At 45.0% G+C, this 21,047-nt stretch overlaps 1 protein-coding gene across 1 annotated transcript in view; it reads left to right on the plus strand.

Moving 5' to 3' along the window:
* Positions 1–1,431: 1,431 nt before the first annotated feature.
* Positions 1,432–21,047, plus strand: part of LOC145352263 (coagulation factor XIII A chain-like) — a 106,163-nt gene continuing 86,547 nt past the window's right edge. The window contains exons 1-2 of the mRNA XM_080202007.1: positions 1,432–1,537; positions 6,895–7,072. Of these exons, the coding sequence (XP_080058133.1) occupies positions 6,913–7,072 (160 nt within the window). The 5' untranslated portion in view covers positions 1,432–1,537; positions 6,895–6,912. The remainder of the gene's footprint in view (positions 1,538–6,894; positions 7,073–21,047) is intronic.

A 21,047-nucleotide genomic window follows, 5' to 3' on the forward strand; every position in this document is an offset into this window, starting at 1 on the left:
ACTTCTTCACTCAAAGGGTGGTGAATCTCTGGAATTCTCTGCCCGTTGAAGTGGTGGAGGCTACCTCGCTAAATATTTTTAAGACGCGGGTTGATGGGTTTTTGATAAGCGAGGGGATTAAGGGTTATGGGGAGAGGGCGGGAAAGTGGAACTGAGACGCGACAGATCAGCCACGATCTTATTGAATGGCGGCGCAGGCTCGAAGGGCTAGATGGCCTACTCCTGCTCCTATTTCTTATGTTCTTATGTTATGTTCTTATGACACGGGTTCAAATCCCACCACAGCAGATGGTGATAGTCAGTAAAAAATCTGGAATTAAAAGTCTAATGATAATCATGCAAGAATTGAAAAAACGTAAAAACTCATTCACTGAATGGTCTACCTTGTACCCTGAGACTGTGTCCCACGGCTCCATAGAATCCTACAGTGTAGAAGGAGGCCATTCAGCCCACTGAGTCTGCACTAACCAAAATCCCACCCAAGCCCTCTCCCCGTCATCCCATGCATTTACCCTAGCCAGTCCCCCTGATACTAAGGGGCAATTTAGCATGGCCAATCCACCTAACCTGCACATCTTTGGGCTGTTGGAGGAAACCAGAGCACCTGGAGGAAACCCACGCAGAGATGGGGAGGACGTGCAAACTCCACATAGACAGTGACCCAAGATGGGAATTGAACCTGGGTCCCTGGCGATCTGACGTAGCAGTGCTAAGCAGTGGCACAGTGATTAGCACAGCTGCCTCAGAGCACCAGGACCCAAGTTCGATTCCTAGCTTTGATCACTGACTGTGTGGAGTTTGCACATTCTCCCCATGTCTGTGTGGGTTTCCTTCGGGTTTTCTGGTTTCCTCCCACAGTCCAAAAGACTGAGCTGGTTAGATGCATTGGCCATGCCAAATTCTCCCTCAGCGTACCCGAACAGGTGCCGGAGCGTGGCGACTAGGGGATTTTCATAGTAACTTTACTGCAGTGTAAATATAAGCCTACTTGTCACACTAATAAATAAACTTAACCTCTATGCCAGTGTTCCAGACGCTCCAACCAGGGGAAACTTGCTCCCTGCAGTTAGTTGGAAATACTCAGCAAGCCAGACACTTGTCTGTGGTCAGAGAAATATAGTGGCCTTCACAGGTCAAGTATATTCCAAGCATTCTCTACTGGCACTCGAACCTCGAATTAATATTTCTGCTTGTAAGAATCTCAGTGAGAAACTGCCTGGGATTAATATTTCTACTGCTGAGAATCTCAGTTGTACAGTGTTTGGAAACTGGGGTCGGAGGGTTATTACACAGCAGTGTGGACTGCCCCTACCTTGTGAGGAGTGTCAGGGCTGATCAGGCTGTTTTGTCATTAGCTGGAATTGTCAACCCGGGGAAGGGGGAGTTCCCTCACATTCTTTGCAAAGGCGCTCTGGGGTGAGTGGAGTCGCGTCCAGCAGCCCATATAAAGGCTGATCAGTCAGACAACCGGCAGACAGCTCGGTGTCCTTGTTCTCTGATTCACCTTGTTCTGCCTCCCAGCTGCCGCCTGCCACAGGTAAGGGTGTTTGACTTGTGGGGGAGGTGAATGCAGTCCTGTATTCTGTCTCCAGGCTCCGGAGTAAGCACATTGCCTGCAAGTGAGAGGTCTGGTGACGGGGCTGTAATTTAAGTAAATCACTTGGGGACAAGTCTACCACTTGCTGACTTTTCTAAAGTTGGACAATCTTTAAAAAAAGAGTTTAGATTGCACGCTGTAAACTCTTATCAATTCTAAACTCAACCTGGATGCTGCGATGGTTTGTCTTTTTCAGTTCGAAGGCAGATGAAGTTTTTTTTGTGAGTTATTATAATTAGGGTTCTCTGTGCAATAACACTCCAACCCTTTGAAATAAAGTCAGCGATTTATCTCCAAACTCTGGCATTGTCCCATCAGAAGCGAGGGGGAACTGCAGGAACCCTAGACTCAAGATTTTTTTACATTGAGATGGACTTAATTTAATATTTAGTCGGACTGGCTAAATCAAATGCAGAAGTCTGTTAATTAGTCTACTCTCCTGCTTTCTACTGATGAATGCTGTGGTTCTAAATACTTTTTACACTCACTCACCAACTTTAATGTCTCCATTTACAAAGTCTGCGATATCTTTTTGATAGTTTTTTTTCAGTCTGCAGTGCAAGAACGAACAAACGCTTGTAAAAACAATACAATCATCAAAACTTTGACTCATTCTACATATTCAAAGAAAGTGAAAGAAAAGATTCTCTGGAGAGAAACTCTGAGATAAGTTGTGTTTTGTTCTGATGTGTGTTATTGCTGCCCCAGCTTCACTGTCTCGCCGCACGGTTTGATGTGGAGTCTATTTAAAACACATCCAATCTCAGGCGTTAACAACACCCTCAAAACTAACCCCAGAATCTTTCTGCGACAGATCAGAAATAAGTCTCACCGAGTGTTTCCCACCCAGTGTCTGCTTTATTTCGATTTTAAACACTTGGAAGCAGACTCATTCATTGTGAAGGGCTCCCACACGTCCTGAAGATCCGAGAAACTTGAAGGCGACGTGTTTTTTTTTTGCAAAATCAAAGTATTACAGCGCAGAAAGAGGCCATTTGGCCCATCCTGTCTGCACCAGCTCCCCATTTCTTATTGCCTTTACTCGGTATCGCTGTACAGTTGCTATTTAAATAATCTATTGTCCTCCTGACTGTCTCCATGGAACCTGCCTCCACCACACTCCCAGGCAGTGTATCCCAGATCTGAACCATTCACTGTGTAAAAAAGTTTTTCTCACATCACCTTTGCTTCTTTTGCAAAGCACTTTAAACGTGTGTCCCTCTCGTTCTTGATCCTTTTATGGCAAGTGCGAGGTGGTCCACTTTGGTAGGAATAATGGTAGGAAGGATTATCACTTACGTGGCGAAAAACTGCAGCAGGCGACGGTGCAGAGGGACCTTGGGGTCCTTGTGCATGAGTCGCAAAAACCCAGCCTGCAGGTGCAGCAGGTGATCAGGAAGGCGAATGGGATGCTGGCCTTCATAGCGAGGGGGATTGAATATAAAAGTAGGGAGGTCTTGCTGCGGCTGTATAGGGCATTGGTGAGGCCGCAGCTGGAGTACTGTGTGCAGTTTTGGGTGCCGTACTTACGCAAGGATATTTTGGCCTTGGAGGGAGTGCAGAGGAGGTTTACTAGGCTGATGCCGGAGTTGAGGGGGTTGAGCTATGAGGAGAGGCTGAATAAACTAGGCTTGTACTCGTTAGAGTTTAGAAGAATGAGGGGAGATCTCATTGAGACGTATAAGATGATGAATGGGATGGATAGGATAGAAGTGGAGAGACTCTTCCCGCTCAGAAAGGATAATAGGACTAAGGGGCACAGCCTCAAGATAAAGGGGGGGTGGTTTAGAACGGAGTTGAGGAAGAACTTCTTCACTCAAAGGGTGGTGAATCTCTGGAATTCTCTGCCCGTTGAAGTGGTGGAGGCTGCCTCGCTAAATATTTTTAAGACGCGGGTTGCTGGGTTTTTGATAAGAGAGGGGATTAAGGGTTATGGGGAGAGGGCGGGAATGTGGAACTGAGCCACGACAGATCAGCCATGATCTTATTGAATGGCGGGGCAGGCTCGAAGGGCTAGATGGCCTACTCCTGCTCCTATTTCTTATGTTCTTATGTTCTTATGACTGGAAACAGTCTACTCTGTCCAGCTCCCTTCATGATTTTGAACATCTCTATCAAATCTCCACTTAATCTTCTCTCCGAAGATGACAGTCCCAACCCTTCCAATCTAACCTCATATCTGAAGTTTCTCATCCCTGGAACCATTCTTGTAAACCTCTTTTGTACTTAATGGCTAGGGTTTTACCGGCACACGCACCCAAGGCTCATAAGATTGTGCCCGAGGCCAACGAGAATGCCGTTCTGTGGGTTTCGTTCACTTCAATTTTGGGTCGAGTGTGCCAGTAAAATCAGGGTCAATATGTTCACATCTTTCCGAAAGTGGGGCACCCAGAACTGTGCACAATATTCCAGCAAGTGTCCTGTACAAGCTCAGCATAACTTCCTTGTTCTTGTACTCTATGCTACTATTAATAAAGCCTAGAATAATGCATTCTTCTTAAATTGCTCTCTCCACCAATCTGACCACCTTCAATGATTGTTTCACATATATGTCAAACTCCCTCCGATTTTGCACTCCCGTAAGAATTTTACCCCTTATTTTATATTATCTCTCCACGTTCTTCTGATACTTCTCCACACTGAACCTCATCTGCCGCCTCTCTGCTCACTCTACCAACTTGTCTATGTCCTTTTGAAGCTCTGCATTGTCATCCTCAGACTTTGCAATGCTTTCAAGTTTTGCATCACTACAAACTTTGAAATTGTCCCCTGCACACTAAAATCTATACATCAGAACAACACATCTTTGTTAACATAAAAATGCTTTTCAAATACTAGCTTTCACTTGGACACGTTGATGGTGTCTCGCATTTCAGAGTCACCTGTAAAAATATAGGGCGGAATTCTCCAACCGCGCTGGCCTAGAAGCTGGAAATTCCCGCCCGACTGTCAATGGGGTTTCACATTGTCCGCAAGTCTCCTGCTAAAATTTCAGTGGCAGGTAGGATGGGAGAATTCCGGCCGCAGACTTGAAAACAATCACCTATGGGTAGCTATTAAATGGAAGCGCGATATTTATTTAAATGGACCCTTCAGCTGGAGAACATTAATGGTAATCTGAACAACTCTTCTGCTAATAAATCCCTTGGGATCTGGGATTCCTGCAGTCTTTTTTTTAAACATTGATCATTGCTCCTCTAAATGCCGATCACTTCCCCATCCCTGGTGGATTCGGTGTCAGATGAATTACAGCTTACACCTGTCACTATATTGCACTCTGGCTTGGCATCACTACCGGGCTGCAATGTGTCCATGTGTGGTGCTATTCACCAAGTTAGTGAAGGGTTAAATATAGGTGTATAAAGGACAGCCATTAGAATGTGGAATGAACTGCCACATAAAGTAGCTGAGGTGACTAGCGTCAATGTATTGAATGGGAAAGTAGATCAGCAAATGTTAGAGAAAAGATGTGCCAATGGGGGTTAAATGAGGAAGTGTGGGGGGAAACTTATTTATTTATTAGTGTTACAAGTAGACTAATATCAACACTGCAATGAAGTTACTGTTCAGAATTGCCCTGGAATTGGGATGGGCAAGGCTCGCAGAACAGAATTCTTTGTTGGCCTCAGGTGGGATTGTCCAAGACTTGCCCAAATGAGGTCATAAAATACCGACCAGTGTGAAAATCTCCTAGTCACCACATTTCGGCGCCTGTTCGGGTGCACTGAGGGAAAATTTAGCCTGGCCAATGCACCTAAGTAGCACATCTTTCAGACTATGGGAAAGAACTGAAGCACCCAGAAGAAACCCACGCTGACATGGGGACTCTGCACGGACATTGACCTAAGCCGGGAATCAGACCCAAGTTCCCGGCGCTGTGAGGGGGCAGAGCTGACCATTGTGCCAAAAAAAAACAGCACAGAACAGACTCGTCTGGCCTGTTCTGTGCTGCAAGTATTTTTCAGACGCAGGACAGCACTGTCACTTTTATTTATCAATAGTTTCAAATGATAGGTTCAGCGATGCCTGTAAAACACTGTCTAACCTGCGATCCCATATACTGTAATGATGTGTCTCCGGAGCCCCTTGACTAATTAAGAAAAATATCAGCGTTTAATAAGTAAAAATGTTGGGTAAAGCTTTCGAAATTGGTGCGAGGGTCTTAAAGTGTCCAATGAAGCAGCATCAAAGATATATGGAATGGGAAGTCTATTCAGTATTAACCCATTCAGACAGTCAGTATGGGGCATGTGTTACTGCACATGGTAGAAATAGGTTAATCTGAATGAAATTGAACTCATGGTGAAGAGCAGGGCCAACTACAACATCATGATAAACAGAATGAAGGTTGGTATAAATTCCCTCATCCCCTCAGAATGGCCCCTGGTTTCTCTTTCTCGCCTTCTTGAATGGTTTGTGTTGAGACACATCTTCACGGGTCATGATAGTCTTTTCACCCAAAGGACACGCTACAAATTTTAGCTTGACCTGGAACGGTCAATGTTACCGTTTGATCATAAGACCCATCACAACCATCCCAAGCTTCATGAATGTGAAAAAATGTGGTTAGGTATTCAGTCTTAGGAAGACATTGCACTGACCCATTGGCCTCACCACGTCTTCTGACTGACCTGTTGAGCGTTTCCATCATTTTCTCTTTTTGCTTTCGATTTCCAACATATGCAGTATTTTGACAGTATTATTGCATTTGCAAACACTCAGTTGGATCAAATAAGATTTCCTTTGTGAGGGGGAGTGGTGGGGGGGGGGGGCAAACTTTGAAGGAGTGAAATGCCCTCAGAGATGGCTTACTGGTATTATCACTAGACTATTAATCCAAAAAACTCAGCTAAAGTTCGAGGGATCTGGGTTCGAATCCCGCCACAGCAGATGATAGAATTTGAATTCAATTTAAAAAAAAATCTGGAATTAGGAATCTACTGGTGACCATGAAACCATTGTCGAATATTGGAAAACCCATCTGGTTCACTAATGTCCTTTAGGGAAGGAAACCTGCCATCCTTACCTGGTCTGGCCTACTTGTGACTCCAGAGCCACAGCAATATGGTTGACTTACAACTGCCCTCTGAACAAGGGCATCTAAGGATGGGCCATAAATGCTGGCCAGCCAGCGATGCTCGTATCCCGTGAATGAATAAAAATATATCGCTGATACTGTGCATCTCTTTGTCTATTGGATTATCTGTTTTGATTTCTGCCTAGCTGTTAAATGCTCACTCTTTGCAGACTTCCTGAGCTAATCTGACTCACAGTCTGTCTGTCCTGCTTTGTTTCAGCAAGTTTTCTGTTTGAAAATGTCTGAATCCGGCCCCGATGTCTCAAGCACCAGGAGACCATTAGCTTCCTACGTAGGTCGGAGAATCACCCCCACCAATGACTCCAACTCTGAAGAGAATGATGTAGCTAACTTTGAGTACTTTGGACTCACTCCTCGTGGACCACCCAACTTGGCAGGTACTTGACGAAACTCTTTCAAAGATTTCTGACGTGTAACATGGCAACAGGTATCACCCCGATGACTAATTCATTCTTACAACTGGCGAGGCGAGAAGGAGGGTGGCTCAGTGATTAGCACCGCTGTCTCACAGCACCAGGGTCCTGGGTTCAACTCCCAGCTTGGGTCACTGTATGTGCGGAGTTTGCACCTGTGTGGCTCTCCTCTGGGTGCTCCAGTTTCCTCCCACAGTCTGAAAGACATGCTGATTAAGTGCATTGGCCATGCTAAATTCTCCATCAGTGTACCTGAACAGGCGCTGGAGTGTGGCGACTAGGGGATTGTCACAGTAACTCCATCGCAGTATTAATGTAAGCCTACTTGTGACACTGATAAATAAACATTAAAAGAAGTTGATCGTCATAGAAAGCATAGAATCCCTACAGTACAGAAGGAGGCCATTTGGCCCATTGAGTCTGTACTGACCACAATTCCATTCAAGGCCCTATTCCTGTAACCCCACACATTTACCCTGCTAATCAGCGTGACACTAAGGGGCAATTTACCATGGCCAATCAATCTAACCCACACATCTTTGGAGTGTGGGAGGAAACCAGAGCACCTGGAGGAAACCCACGCAGACATGGGGAGAACGTGCAAACTCCGCACAGACAGTGACCCGAGGCCGGGATTGAACCTGGGTCATTACCAGGTTGGACTTTTGTGCCCATTACATTGGTTACAAAAGTCCACTATGGCAATGAAAAAAATCGAGTGGAAACCTTTTGATATTAAAATCATAGAGGTTTACAGAATGGAAACAGGCCCTTCATCTCAGCATTGTGAAGTGTCATTATAATAGGGGGATTATTGATTAAATAATCAACACTCTGATATAATTAAACTAACAGCAAGGTTAAGTTCAGTCACAATAACTAGCTCAAAGTGGAATTGTGCTCTCCATATTAATGGAAAGAATGAGTGAATAGATCAGTAATTTGAAGAATCTTTGCTTAATACAGATAAAAACTGACCCAAAATATATTTCAAACCTCACAAGTAACATTCTATTAAGTCAAGATTTGCAGCTTCCTCCAGCAGAACTTAAATTAGCTGAAACAGAAAGCAGAATAATGTGATTAAAGTCTGGTAGACACGATCAATTTCACATGTCTGTGTATTAAACAGTGAAAGGTGTAGTGAGGGAAGTGAGATTTACCATTTCTTTTATCCCTGAAATATAGCTCCAGGTTAAATGGGTTTCATTCTACTCAATCAGCTATGCACTCCTGATTTATTCTCTCTTAAATATCAGCGAGGGGTCTATAACGTTGATGGTTGTGTTTAGACGTGTTGCAACCTGACATTATACTGGCAGTACTGTGCCCCCTTTACATCGCAATCTTCAGAAATGTTCCCAAGCTAATGTCAGTGATACACCATCAGTTACACTATTAATACAGAATGGGGTTGTCTTATGAGGAAAGGTTGGATAGTTTACGTTTGTATCCACTAGCGTTTAGTAAGAGGTGATCTGATCGAGACCTTTCAGATCCTGTGGGGCTTTGACAGGGTGAATGTGGAGAGGATGTTTCTTCTTGCCAGTAAATCATAGAGTCCCTACAGTGTAGAAGTGAGCCATTCTAGCCTGAACCGACACTGATCCCATCCACATATTTACCCTGCTAATCCCCCTGACACTAATGGGCAATTTAGCATGGCCAATCAACCTAACCCACTCATCTTTGGAGTGTGGGAGGAAACTGGAGCACCTGGAGGAAACCCATGCAGACATGGGAAGAATGTGCAAACTCCACACAGACAATGACCCAAGCAGGGAATCGTACCCAGGTCCCTGGCACTGTGAGGCAGCAGAGCTAACCACTGTGCCGCCATGCTGCCCTAGAAATTATTACTGTTTAAAAATAACAGACCGCTCATTTAAGACCAAGATGAGGGACTCTTTTCTCTGGGGGTCATGAGTCTCTGCAGCTCTCTTCCTGAAAAGGCAGTGGAAGCCGAGTCTTTGAATATTTTTAAGACAGAGCTAGATAAGACTCTTGAGCAACAAGGGTGTAAAAGATTCTTGATTAATAGAGGGATGGAAGGTTACCCAGAGTAAGTAGGAATGTGCGTTGAGGTTACAATCGGATCAGCCATGGTCTTACTGAATGGAGGAGCAAGCTCGAGAGGCCAGTGGCCTCATTTTAATTAATTCAAGGGATGTGGGCATCACTGACTGGGCCAGTATTTGTTGCCCAATTCATGAGGGCGTTTAAGAGTCAACCACACTGCCGTGGATCTAGTGTGACATGTAGGCCAGACCAGGTAAGGATGGCAAATTTCCTTCCCTGAAGGAGATTAGTGAACAAGATGGGTTTTTACAACAAGGGTTGCATGGTCACCATTAGACTTTTAATTTCAGATTTTTATTGAATTCAAATTCCAACAGCTGCTGTGGTGGGATTTGAACCCTGGATCTTTGGAATATTACCATTGATCTCTGGATTACTAGTCCAGCAACAATACCACTACGCCACCGCCTATTCCTGCCCCTAATTCATATGTTCAGAACACATATCTATTGTTGACTCAGTCACAAGCCTTTCAAAATTTACAGTAAGCTCATCATCATGTTCTGTTCTGCTAATACACTGTGTCCCACTGCCAAATTGTGAAAAAGCCATGAAATAAAGCTTCCAGAAGAAGCACGGGTGATATGATTAATTAAGAGATAATATCACAGATTTTGATTAGGACTCTTTTTTCAAATCAGTGCAAGGAAAGGGAGACAAAAGTAAGTGAGTCTATTCAGTCAAGGGAAAGCCAAAAACTGTGGGTGCTGGAGATCTGGAACAGAAACAGAAAGTGCTGGAAAACTCAGCAGGCCTGGCAGCATCTGTGGAGAGAGAAACAGTGTTAGTGTTTTGAGTCAAATATGACTCTCCTTCAGAACACGTTGGAGTTCCAATGAAGGGTCATATGGATTTGAAATGTTAACTCTGTTTCTCTCTCCACAGACCTGCTCAGTTGTTCCAGTAGTTTCTGTTTTAATTTAAGCCTATGGGTTAAGACAGCATAGATATGGGGGGAGCGATTCTACCAAAATAATTAGAAGTGTCAAATTTGCAAAAGAACTGGAGTAAATCCCGCTGTTGTTTTCAGCGGGAGTTTAAAAATGAATCTCTCACACTCTGTGCAAAGTGCCTCAGTGTAAAAGCAGTAGGCAGGGCCTCTTCCCGCTGGAGGAGCTGGCAGCATAGCGCTGAGCGGGCCACTGCACATGCGCCGATCTATCAGTGCTGAGTTTGGCGCAGGTAACCCCTGTCTATCGATCTCCCAATTGATGGCCAGCCCTGCGACTCCTCATTGCCCTCCACCATGGCCCGATTGCTGGGCCCCTGATCGCTGGCCAGCCTCAACCCCCTCCCGCCTCAATGTTCCCCAGCAACACCCCCCTGCCACAGCACTGATCCCCTGCTTCTCCCCCCACACTGTCAGTTCTAAAAACTCCCTTCCCACAGTCCTGACCACACCCCCCCTCACCCTCCGCAGTCCAGGCCCACCTAGCAACCTCTCCCAACTCAATGATCAGTCCCAGTTGCTGGGCACCCTCCCCCTCCCATTGACCCTGACTGCAGAGTGGTAGCAGGAACTCCACCCTCACTGACTGCTTTGAGGCTCCAGTCCCACCAGCCCCATCAGGCCACACCCCCGGCACTGCCCCATGCCTGGTGGACAGTGCCAAGGTGCCCCCTGGATATTTTCGCTTTGCCCCTTGGACAATGCCAGGAGCCCAGGTTGGCACTGCCAATCTGCCAATGCCCAAGGGGAATCCCCTGACTCTCTGGGGAGCTCTGGTTGCCTCCTCTTCACTCTGTATTTAAACAAATCTCAGTCAGAACTCAAGGCTTTTTTCTCTCTACTATATACATAGCTCCTCCTATTAAACATTGTCACATGACCCTGTCAATAACCTAATCAAAAGCACTGCAGAAATCTTCATCCATAAACAAAAATCCATTCGTGATCCCCCAAGTAAATATTGCAAGATTAAAATAAATGAGCTTCCTTCCAGATATACTGACCACCTACTAAATTTTAAAACATTATCCTTAAACCTAACATATAACACCATCATCACAGCTCATTAATAAAGTAGCATTTCAGTACATTCATTCTTACAGAAATATGTTTAATACTATATATCAGGCCTCAGTATAGCAATCATTCTGACACCCAAAGCAGCAAGTGATTTAAATTGTAGTCTGATTTTTGCCTATTTGCTATAACAGTTGCTTGGTAATAGAAAATGTGAATATTACTGAAAAGCGACATGTTGCTGAAGTTTTCAAACTTGCACTCATCAGAACAAATGACAAATGCTGAACTTCAAACAATCATGTCAATTAATACTCCATGAGGAAAGGTGCAGATTGGTTGGCAAGTTGACTCTGATAGGTTGGTGTGCTGCCATGGAGAAAGCAATGGGGAAATGCAGCTTCCCCAAGCTCCGGGGTAATCGAAAAAGGTGCAAGGCCTGAACAGATTCCATTTGTTTAACTGTCTAACAAGTGTAAGTAAGCCACATTATGAACTTGGTCAGCACCCTGCCTGGTAAAGTAATCCTTTGCACATTTAGATTGACTTCCCACCTCTTTGTGACAGGCAGCCTGCCCTATTCTGTTCCAGCTGTTGGTAAAACTCCCCAGTGGTGCGACATGGTTAAGGAGCCAGTTTGTTGTCGGGAAGCCAGTTTGTTATGGCTGCCTGTGATCTTACCAGCCCCACCCCCACACGTTTTGCCACAGGCTTCATTACTGCCTCCTGGAGAGCGGGATAGGTGGCAGTAAAATCCTACCCATTCATTCTGTTTTTCTCTTCACTACCAAGACCTGCCGAATATTTCTAGCATTGTCTGTTTACGTATTCTGTCAATGGTGGATTAATTTGAGGTAAGTAACGGAAGTAAAGCAAAATTAGGATTGTGATAACCATAAAAAGCCTTTCTCATCGGCTCTGTGACATTATCCATCTAGACATATCTCTCATCACTGCCTTACAGCTGCTTCCTGTTGCTAATTCCATATTTATTCCATATTTGAGCATATTAGAAAGTGCAATTACGCAAGGAAATGAAGCTTTATTGATAAGATTGGTTGTCATAGGCTAATCCAATGCAAGAATAAATAAGTCTGAACTATTTTAGCCTGAGAGGATCTTCATGACAGACAAATCCATCCGATGGGAGAGAAATGTATCATTCTGAAACTTCTCCACCGCTTGGCTCTGTTGCTTTCTTCGGTTGGTAGGAGTGCGTCCATTAACCCGCGCCCAAAAGGTCTCCTCGCACATCGGAAATTACTTAAGAAGTAAAAATTGAAAGAAATGGCCAACTGTGCCTCTAACCTTTCTGTCCTCTTCTTGCCCTCAGCTTAATGTTGAAATAAATGATGGGTGGAGACATTGACAATAAGATTAAAAGTGATAGACAAGAAGGCAGAGATACATTCTTGGACATCTTGTGATGGCAGCATACCACCATCTTCAGATAGGCAATTAGAAATGGACAATAAATACTAACCATACCAGCAACACTCACATCCCAAGAATTAATGTAAAAATAATGCAGGTTGCAAGGAATATGCTTGATTTCAGAGAAGAATCATCGAATCTCTGCAGTGCAGAAGGAGGCCATTTGGCCCATCAAGTCTGCACCAACAACAAAGCCACCCCAGGCCCTATCCGTGTAGCCCAACATATTTACCTCGCTAATCCCTCTAACCTACACATCCTGGGACAACTAAGGGACAATTTAGCATGGCCAATGCCCCTAATCTACACATCTTTGGACTGTGGGTGGAAAAGTAAGTAAGTTTATTTATTAGTCACAGGTAAGGCTTACATTAATACTGCAATGAAGTTACTGTGAAATTCCCCTAGTTGCCATACTCCGGCACCTGTTCAGGTCAATGCAACTAATACTGGAGCACCCGGAGGAAACCCACGCAGAAATGGGGAGAATGTGCAGACTCCACATATACAGTGACCCAAGCCGGGAATCGAACCTGGGTCCCAGCGGCTGTGAGGCAGCAGTGCTAACCACTGTGCCACCCATGACATTTCTGATGTCATTTATTTTATCATTCTTGAGATCACGATATGATTCTTTTCATATGGTTCTCACTTCCCAGGTGGGGAACAGGGAGTTGGGGTTGAGGTTCCAGAGTATCAGCTCAGCTCACTGCTCACAGCACTGGGATACTTCAAATGGGCATAGTTGGTTCTATGCCCTCAGGAGAGACAAGCCCAGTGTAAGGATGTAGATGAGATGAGAAGGGAACACTCCCATCTAATGTGTGTTCCCAACTAATTTTCCTCTGCTTGGGCTCTTAAGCCACCCAAACAGAATGACTAAAATCATACAGCGCAGAATAGGCCATTCAGCCCATCGAGCCTGCACCAATAATAACTGCCACTAAAGGTGCACTCATCCCATTTCCGGCACTTGTCCCATATCTTTGAATGTTATGATATTTCAAGTGCTCATTCAAATATTTTTTTGAAGGTTGTCAGGTTTCTGGCTTTCACTACCTTCCTGGGCTGCGCATTCCAGAATCCCACACCCTCTGAGTGAATAAGATTTTTCTCAAATCCCCTCTGAATCTCCTGCCCCCTTACCCTAAAACTATGCTCCCTCGTGACTGGCCCCTCAACCAAGAGGAACAGCTGTTTCCTTCTCATCCTGCCCATATCCCTCATAATGTTATATGCCTCAGCCATGCCCGTCTCCCCACCACCCCCCCAACTCCCCCCGCCTTCTTTGCTCCAAAGCAGATTGCTTTGAAACATTTTCCAGAGCAAAGTACTGGACATTTCTTAGAGATTAGTCAAGATAAAATTGTTTCTCTCACTCTGTGTGAATGTTGAGACATTAGGGCTATGGTGTTACTGTAAGTGTGAGCAGCACACAGCAACATTCCTACTTCTCGATCCCAGTCTCAAATCTGCGGGGATGATAATCTTCCAGACAAATGGCCAGAGACAGGAAATTTTGGCAGGCTCTTACCCTCACTGGAACAGTACAGTTGGATGCCAAGTCGAGTCCTGGGAAGGAAAGTAAGACCTGCTATGACATTGGTTTACATTGAGTACAGCAGAGCAACATGCAGCTTGGCATGACGGTGGCAATGTGGTATTGTCACTGGGCTAGTATCTGGAGATCTGGGTTCAAATCCGGCCGCGACACACGGCTAACTTCGAATTCAGTAGAAGTCTGGAATTAAAAGGCTCATGATGGCCATTGTTTGGTGTTGTGGAAAACCCATCTGGTTCAACAGTTCTTAACTGCCCTCTGAAATAGCAGTTCATTCTGTTCAAGGGAAATTAGGGATGGGTAATAAATGCTCATAAACAAATCCAATCCCACGAATGAATAGCGAAAAGTAAAATGTGTTGGTACTTATCAAGAAGAACAAAGAAAATTTCAACATAGTAACAGGCCCTTTGGCCCTCCAAGCCTGCCCCAACAAAGTTAAACCCTTAACATGAGCTTGTCCCATATTCCCAGTTTGTGCCCGGATCTCTTCATTCTACTTTCTTTCAACAGGATATCTAACCTGTTCAGTAGTTTTGACAAGGTCATGAATTTCCCTCAAGTTGCCCCTGCTCTGTCCCTGTAACTTTGGAAGAATGTGTCCATGAGGTTCCTACCGAACACCCAGTAAGGTTATGCCCCAGGACTTTTTCCCGCAACCTCAGCACTTCAGAAATAAAAACAGAAAATGCTGGAAAATCTCAGCAGGTCTGACAGCATCTGTGGGGACAAAGTAACCATGGTATGGAGATGCCGGCATTGGACTGGGGTGGGCACAGTAAGAAGTCTCACAACACCAGGTTCATTTGGGATCACGAGCTTTCAGAGTGCTGCCCCTTCATCAAGTGACTCACCTGATGAAGGAGCAGCGCTTCAAAAGCCTGTGGATCTAAATAAAACTGTTGGACTTTAACCTGGTGTTGTGAGACTCCCTACTTGGAGCAATTAGAGCCAACATTTTGAGTCTAGATGACCCTACATCAGAACCTTGATGTAGGGTCATCTAGACTCAAAACAATATCTCTATTCTCTCTATTTCCTGTTTTTGTTTCAGATTCTAACATCCGTAGTATTTTGCTTTTAACTTAAGAAATAAGATTCTCCTGCTCACTGTCTTAGATATTTTCCACCTAATCTTCCATCTATATCAAATTATCCATCAATTACTAGGGACAGTCCATTTCTCTCGTCTGGCCCACTTCTTTGTAATTTCACACACCGCCATCGTGAAATTTCATAATCTCCCCCAGACTGATGAAAACAAACTCAATTTTCAATAAATGTGCTTTTGGGCTCTATAAACCTCCCATTGAAATTCAACAGTCAACATATTCTGAAGAGTTATATTCTGGTGGGAATTATGATACAATTAATGCTGAATTCTCCTTTAAATAAATAATGAAATGGGTTCAGGTGAAAATAAAAGATCGTTGTCATGACAAAGAAATGTGTTAAAGCAAGAAGACTGAAGGGAAGCTTTAAAGAAATCTAAATTAGGATATTTTTGTAAATGTGAGATCTTATTTGAATTGTGCCGCATAACATGGGGTCCACAGAAGCGTTAAAGTATGTTTAATAAGATCATTGAAATAGGAGCAGAGGTATGCCATTTGGTCCATCGAGCCTGCTCTAGCACTCAATAAGGTCTGAATATTGGCCTTGACTCTCCTTCCCTGCCTGCCCCTACTCGGGGGTGGCAGAGTGGCACAGTGGTTAGCACTGCTGCCTCACAACGCCAGGGACCTGGATTCGATTCCAGCCTCGGATTGCTGTCTGTGCGGAGTTTGCACATTCTTCCCATGTCTGTGTGGGTTTCCTCCAGGTGCTCTGGTTTCCTCCCACAGTCCGAAAGACGTGCGGATTAGCTGAATTGGCCATTCTAAGTTGCTCTTTAGTGTCAGGGGACTAGTTAGGGTAAATGCATGGGGTTATGGGGTTTGGGCCTGGGTAGGATTGTGGTTGGTGTTCGATGGGCCGAATGACCTCCTTCTGCCCTGTGGATTCTATGATTGACCTTGCCTCCCTTGTCAATCAAACATCTGTCCAGCTCAGCCTGAATATACTCAATGACTCTGGTTCCCTGGGGAAGAGAATACCAAACGGTGCAATAAAAGTTGCCAAAGCCCCAGAGATCCATAGGCTGTTCTTCTTTTTGAGAGGCAGATGATTTAGCTTGAGATTCATCACATCTCAGGCAAGGGGCAAGTTTGAGAAGGTAGGGCCTTCATGAATAATCACAGCCGGTATGGGAATTGAACCCAGGTTGTTGGCATTGCTCCGCATCACTAACCAGTTGTCCAAAGAGTAATGACCCTCTGAGAAAAGAAATTCCCCCTCACCTCTGTCTTAAATGGGAAGTTCCTTGCCATTGAACTGTGACCCTGAGTTCTAGATGTATCCCATAAGAGGAAACATCCTCTCAGCATTGACAGAAGCCAGAGGACGGTTGTAGAGGGTTGTTTTTCAAACTGGAGGCCTGTGACCAGCAGTGTGCCTCAGGGATCAGTGCTGTGTCCACTGTTATTTGTCATTTATATTAATGATTTGGATGAGAATATAGGAGGCATGGTTAGTAAGTTTGCAGATGACACCAAGATTGGTGGCATAGTGCACAGTGAAGAAAGTTATTCACGATTGCAAAGGGATCTTGATCAATTGGGCCAGTGGGATGAGGAATGGCAGATGGAGTTTAATTTAGGTAAATGCAAGGTGATGCATTTTGGTAGATTGAACCAGGGCAGGACTTACTCAGTTAATGATAGGGCACTGGGGAGAATTACAGAACAAAGAGATCCAGGGGTACATGTTCATAGCTCCCTGAAAGTGGAGTGACAAGTGGACAGAGTGGTGAAGAAGGCATTCAGCATGCTTGGTTTCATTGATCAGAACATGGAATACAGGAGCTGGGACGTCTTGTTGAAGTTGTACAAGACATTGGTAAGGCCACACTTGGAATACTGTGTGCAATTCTGGTCACCCTATTATAGAAAGGATATTATTAAGCCAGAAAGAGTACAGAAAAGATTCACTAGGACTTGATGGTTTGAGTTATATGGAGAGACTGGATAGACTGTGACTTTTTTCTCTGGAGCGTAGAAGGCTGAAGGGTGATCTTATAGAGGTCTATAAAATAATGAGGGGCACAGATCAGCTAGATAGTCAATATCTTTTCCCAAAAGTAGGGGAGTCTAAAACTAGAGGGCATAGGTTTAAGGTGAGCGGGGAGAGATGCAAAAGTGTCCAGAGGGGCAATTTTTTCACACAGAGGGTGATGAGTGTCTGGAACAAGCTGCCAGAGGCTGCAGTAGAGGCGGGTACAATTTTGTTTTTTTAAGAAGCATTTAGACGGTTACATGGGTAAGATGGGTATAGAGGGATATGGACCAAATGTGAGCAATTGGGATTAGTTTAGGAGTTTAAAAAAAAGGGCAGTATGGACAAGTTGGGTCAAAGGGCTTGTTTCCATGCTGTAAAACTCTGACACTTTGACCTTGTCAAGCTCCTTCAGAATCATATCATAGAATCCCTACAGTGCAGAAGGAGGCCATTTGGCCCATCAAGTGTGCACCGACCACAGTCCCATCCAGGTCTTATTCCTGTAACCCAACATATTTAACCTGCTAATCTCCTGACATCAGGGTCAATTTAGCATTGCCAGTCAACCTAACCTGCACATCTTTGGACTGCGGGAGGAAACCAGAGCACCCGGAGGAAACATAAGAACATAAGAAATAGGAGCAGGAGTAGGCCAACTAGCCCTTCGAGCCTGCCCCGCCATTCAATAAGATCATGGCTGATCTGTCGTGGCTCAGTTCCAAATTCCCGCCCTCTCCCCATAACCCTTAATCCCCTCTCTTATCAAAAACCCATCAACTCGCGTCTTAAAAATATTTAGCGAGGTAGCCTCCACCACTTCAACGGGCAGAGAATTCCAGAGATTCACCACCCTTTGAGTGAAGAAGTTCCTCCCCAACTCCGTTCTAAACCGCCCCCCCTTTATCTTGAGGCTGTGCCCCCTAGTCCTACTGTCCTTTCTGAGCGGGAAGAGTCTCTCCACCTCTATCCTATCCATCCCATTCATCATCTTATACGTCTCAATGAGATCTCCCCTCATTCTTCTAAACTCTAACGAGTACAAGCCTAGTTTATTCAGCCTCTCCTCATAGCTCAACCCCCTCAACTCCGGCATCAGCCTAGTAAACCTCCTCTGCACTCCCTCCAAGGCCAAAATATCCTTGCGTAAGTACGGTGCCCAAAACTGCACACAGTACTCCAGCTACAGCCTCACCAATGCCCTATACAGCCGCAGCAAGACCTCCCTACTTTTATATTCAATCCCCCTCGCGATGAAGGCCAGCATCCCATTCGCCTTCCTGACCACCTGCTGCACCTGCAAGCTGGGTTTTTGCGACTCATGCACAAGGACCCCGAGGTCCCTCTGCACCGTCGCCTGCTGCAGTTTTTCGCCACGTAAGTAATAATCCTTCCTACCATTATTCCTACCAAAGTGGACCATCTCGCACTTGCCAACATTAAATTCCATTTGCCATTTCCTGGCCCATTCGCCCAGCCTATCTAGATCCTTCTGTAGACTCTCACCACCCTCCGCACAATTTGCCTTTCCACCAATTTTGGTGTCATCAGCAAATTTCGACACCCTACACTCGGTTCCCTCCTCCAGATCATCTATATAAATGGTAAAAAGCTGAGGCCCCAGCACCGACCCCTGGGGCACTCTACTAGTCACCATCCGCCAATCCGAATAGCACCCATTGACCCCCACTCTCTGCCTCCTATTTGACAACCAGTCCTCTATCCACGCTAACACCCTACCCCCAAGTCCATGCCCCCTGACCTTCTGCAATAACCTCTTGTGAGGTACCTTGTCAAACGCCTTCTGAAAATCAAGAAAGACCACATCCACCGGCTCTCCTCTATCCACCGCCCTAGACACATCCTCATAGAACTCCAGTAAATTTGTCAGACACAACTTCCCTTTAACAAAACCGTCCTGCGCCTGCTTTATCAAGCAGTTCCCCTCAAGATGCCTCGCTATTTCCTCCTTGATGACGGATTCACACAGACATGGGGAGAACATGCAAACTCCACACACCCGAGGCTGGAATTGAAACCAGGTCCCTGGTGCTGTGAGACAGCAGTGCTAACCACTGTGCCACCCTAATATGTTTATAACTTTGATAGTCCTAGTTAAAGGGATCAAAAACAGAAAATGCTGGAGAAACTCAGCAGGTTTGACAGCATCTGTGTACAGAGAATAGAGCCAACGTTTTGAGTCTGGATGACCCTTTATCACTAATTAAAGGGGTGTTGTAGACGTATTGGGGGATATCCTGGCAACAGAATGATAAGTTTCTGCAACTTGAAGGATTCCAAGGTTAGGTTGAAGCAACAGAGTATGGTATCAGATTGTAGACAACTTTGAGAGATTAAGGAGGTTCCTTGACCTCCTCCTAAAGAATTCGCTGAATTGATACAAAAATCTCCATGGATGGAAAAATCAGAAACAATCCATGGTTGTATGTGGTGTGAAGTTGGCTCATTGCAAATTAGCACAAATCTAGTTTCCACCAACTTCAGAATTATGTGCGGTGTAAAATAGACTCACCTCAAGACTCACCTTCAAAGGGATAAGCATCTGAAGGGAAACAATTCGCAAAGCTCTGGGGAGGGCAAGTTAAATTGGTCTCTGAGCCGGTAGAGGCTTAATGGACTGAATGGCCGGCTTTGTGTTGTAACCATTCCTGTGACCCCAGGATGTGATGTATCTGAATTTGATCATTGAGGGGATTAGCTGGATAAATGTGTAGGGCTACGGGAATAAGGCTGGGTGTGGGCCTGGGAAAGATACTCTGTCGGAGAGTGGGTGTGGACATGGTGGGCTGAATGCCTCCTCCTGCACTGAATGGATTCTATGACTGCTGGCATCTTAGCCACTTTGACATTGCAAGTAACTCTCGCTGTTGACAAATGGCTAAAAAGCAGAAGATCGCTTTGAGACAAGACATCCACTGATTCTCTGATTTGGCTAAAGTTCGGTCTGGATCTAGATGAACACTCGTCTTCTGGTTTCATAGCTGGTGGAGGCCAGGTTAGAAATTCATCAGTTCTTTGACATTTTTGCTCCTGTTTGTATCTGCTGCCATGCAGATTTAGAATCACAGAGATATACAGCACAGGAACAGGCCCCATGGCCCAATTCTTCCAGGCCGACCAGGCTTCCTAATCTGAACTAGTCCCATTTGCCTGAGTTTGGCCCATATCTCTCTAAACCTTTCCCATCCACGTGCCTGTCCAAATGTCTTTGAAATGTTATAATTGTACCCGTCTCTACCACCTCCTCTGGCAGCTCATTCCATAGACGCGCAACCCTCTGTGTGAAGTTGTCCTTTGGGTCCCTTTTAAATCTTTCCCCTCTCACCTTAAATCAATGTCCTCTGGTTTTGGACTTCCCTGCCCTGGGGAAAAGATCTTGGCTATTCACCTTATCTAAAGCTTATTAAGTTAAAAGTTTATTTATTAGTGTCACAAGTAGGCTTACATTAACATTGCAATGAAGTTACTGTGAAAATCCCCTAGTCACCACACTCTGGCGCTTGTTTGGGTACACAAAGGAGAACTTAGCATGGCCAACGCACCTAACCTGCATGTCCTTGGACTGTGGTAGAAAACCAGAACACCTGGAGAAAACCCACACAGAAACGGGGAGAATGTACAGACCTCCACAAAGACAGTGACCCAAGCTGGGAATCGAACCTTGGACCATGAGGCAGCGATGCTAACTACTGTGCCACTATGCTACCTCTTATCAATGCCTGTCATGATTTTATAAATCTCTATAAGGTCACCCCTCATCCTCCTATGCTCCAAGGAAAGAAGTC

The sequence above is a fragment of the Carcharhinus amblyrhynchos genome, chromosome 2 (assembly GCF_965287045.1).
Source record: "Carcharhinus amblyrhynchos chromosome 2, sCarAmb.v2.hapA, whole genome shotgun sequence".
Taxonomy (NCBI): Eukaryota; Metazoa; Chordata; class Chondrichthyes; order Carcharhiniformes; family Carcharhinidae; genus Carcharhinus; species Carcharhinus amblyrhynchos.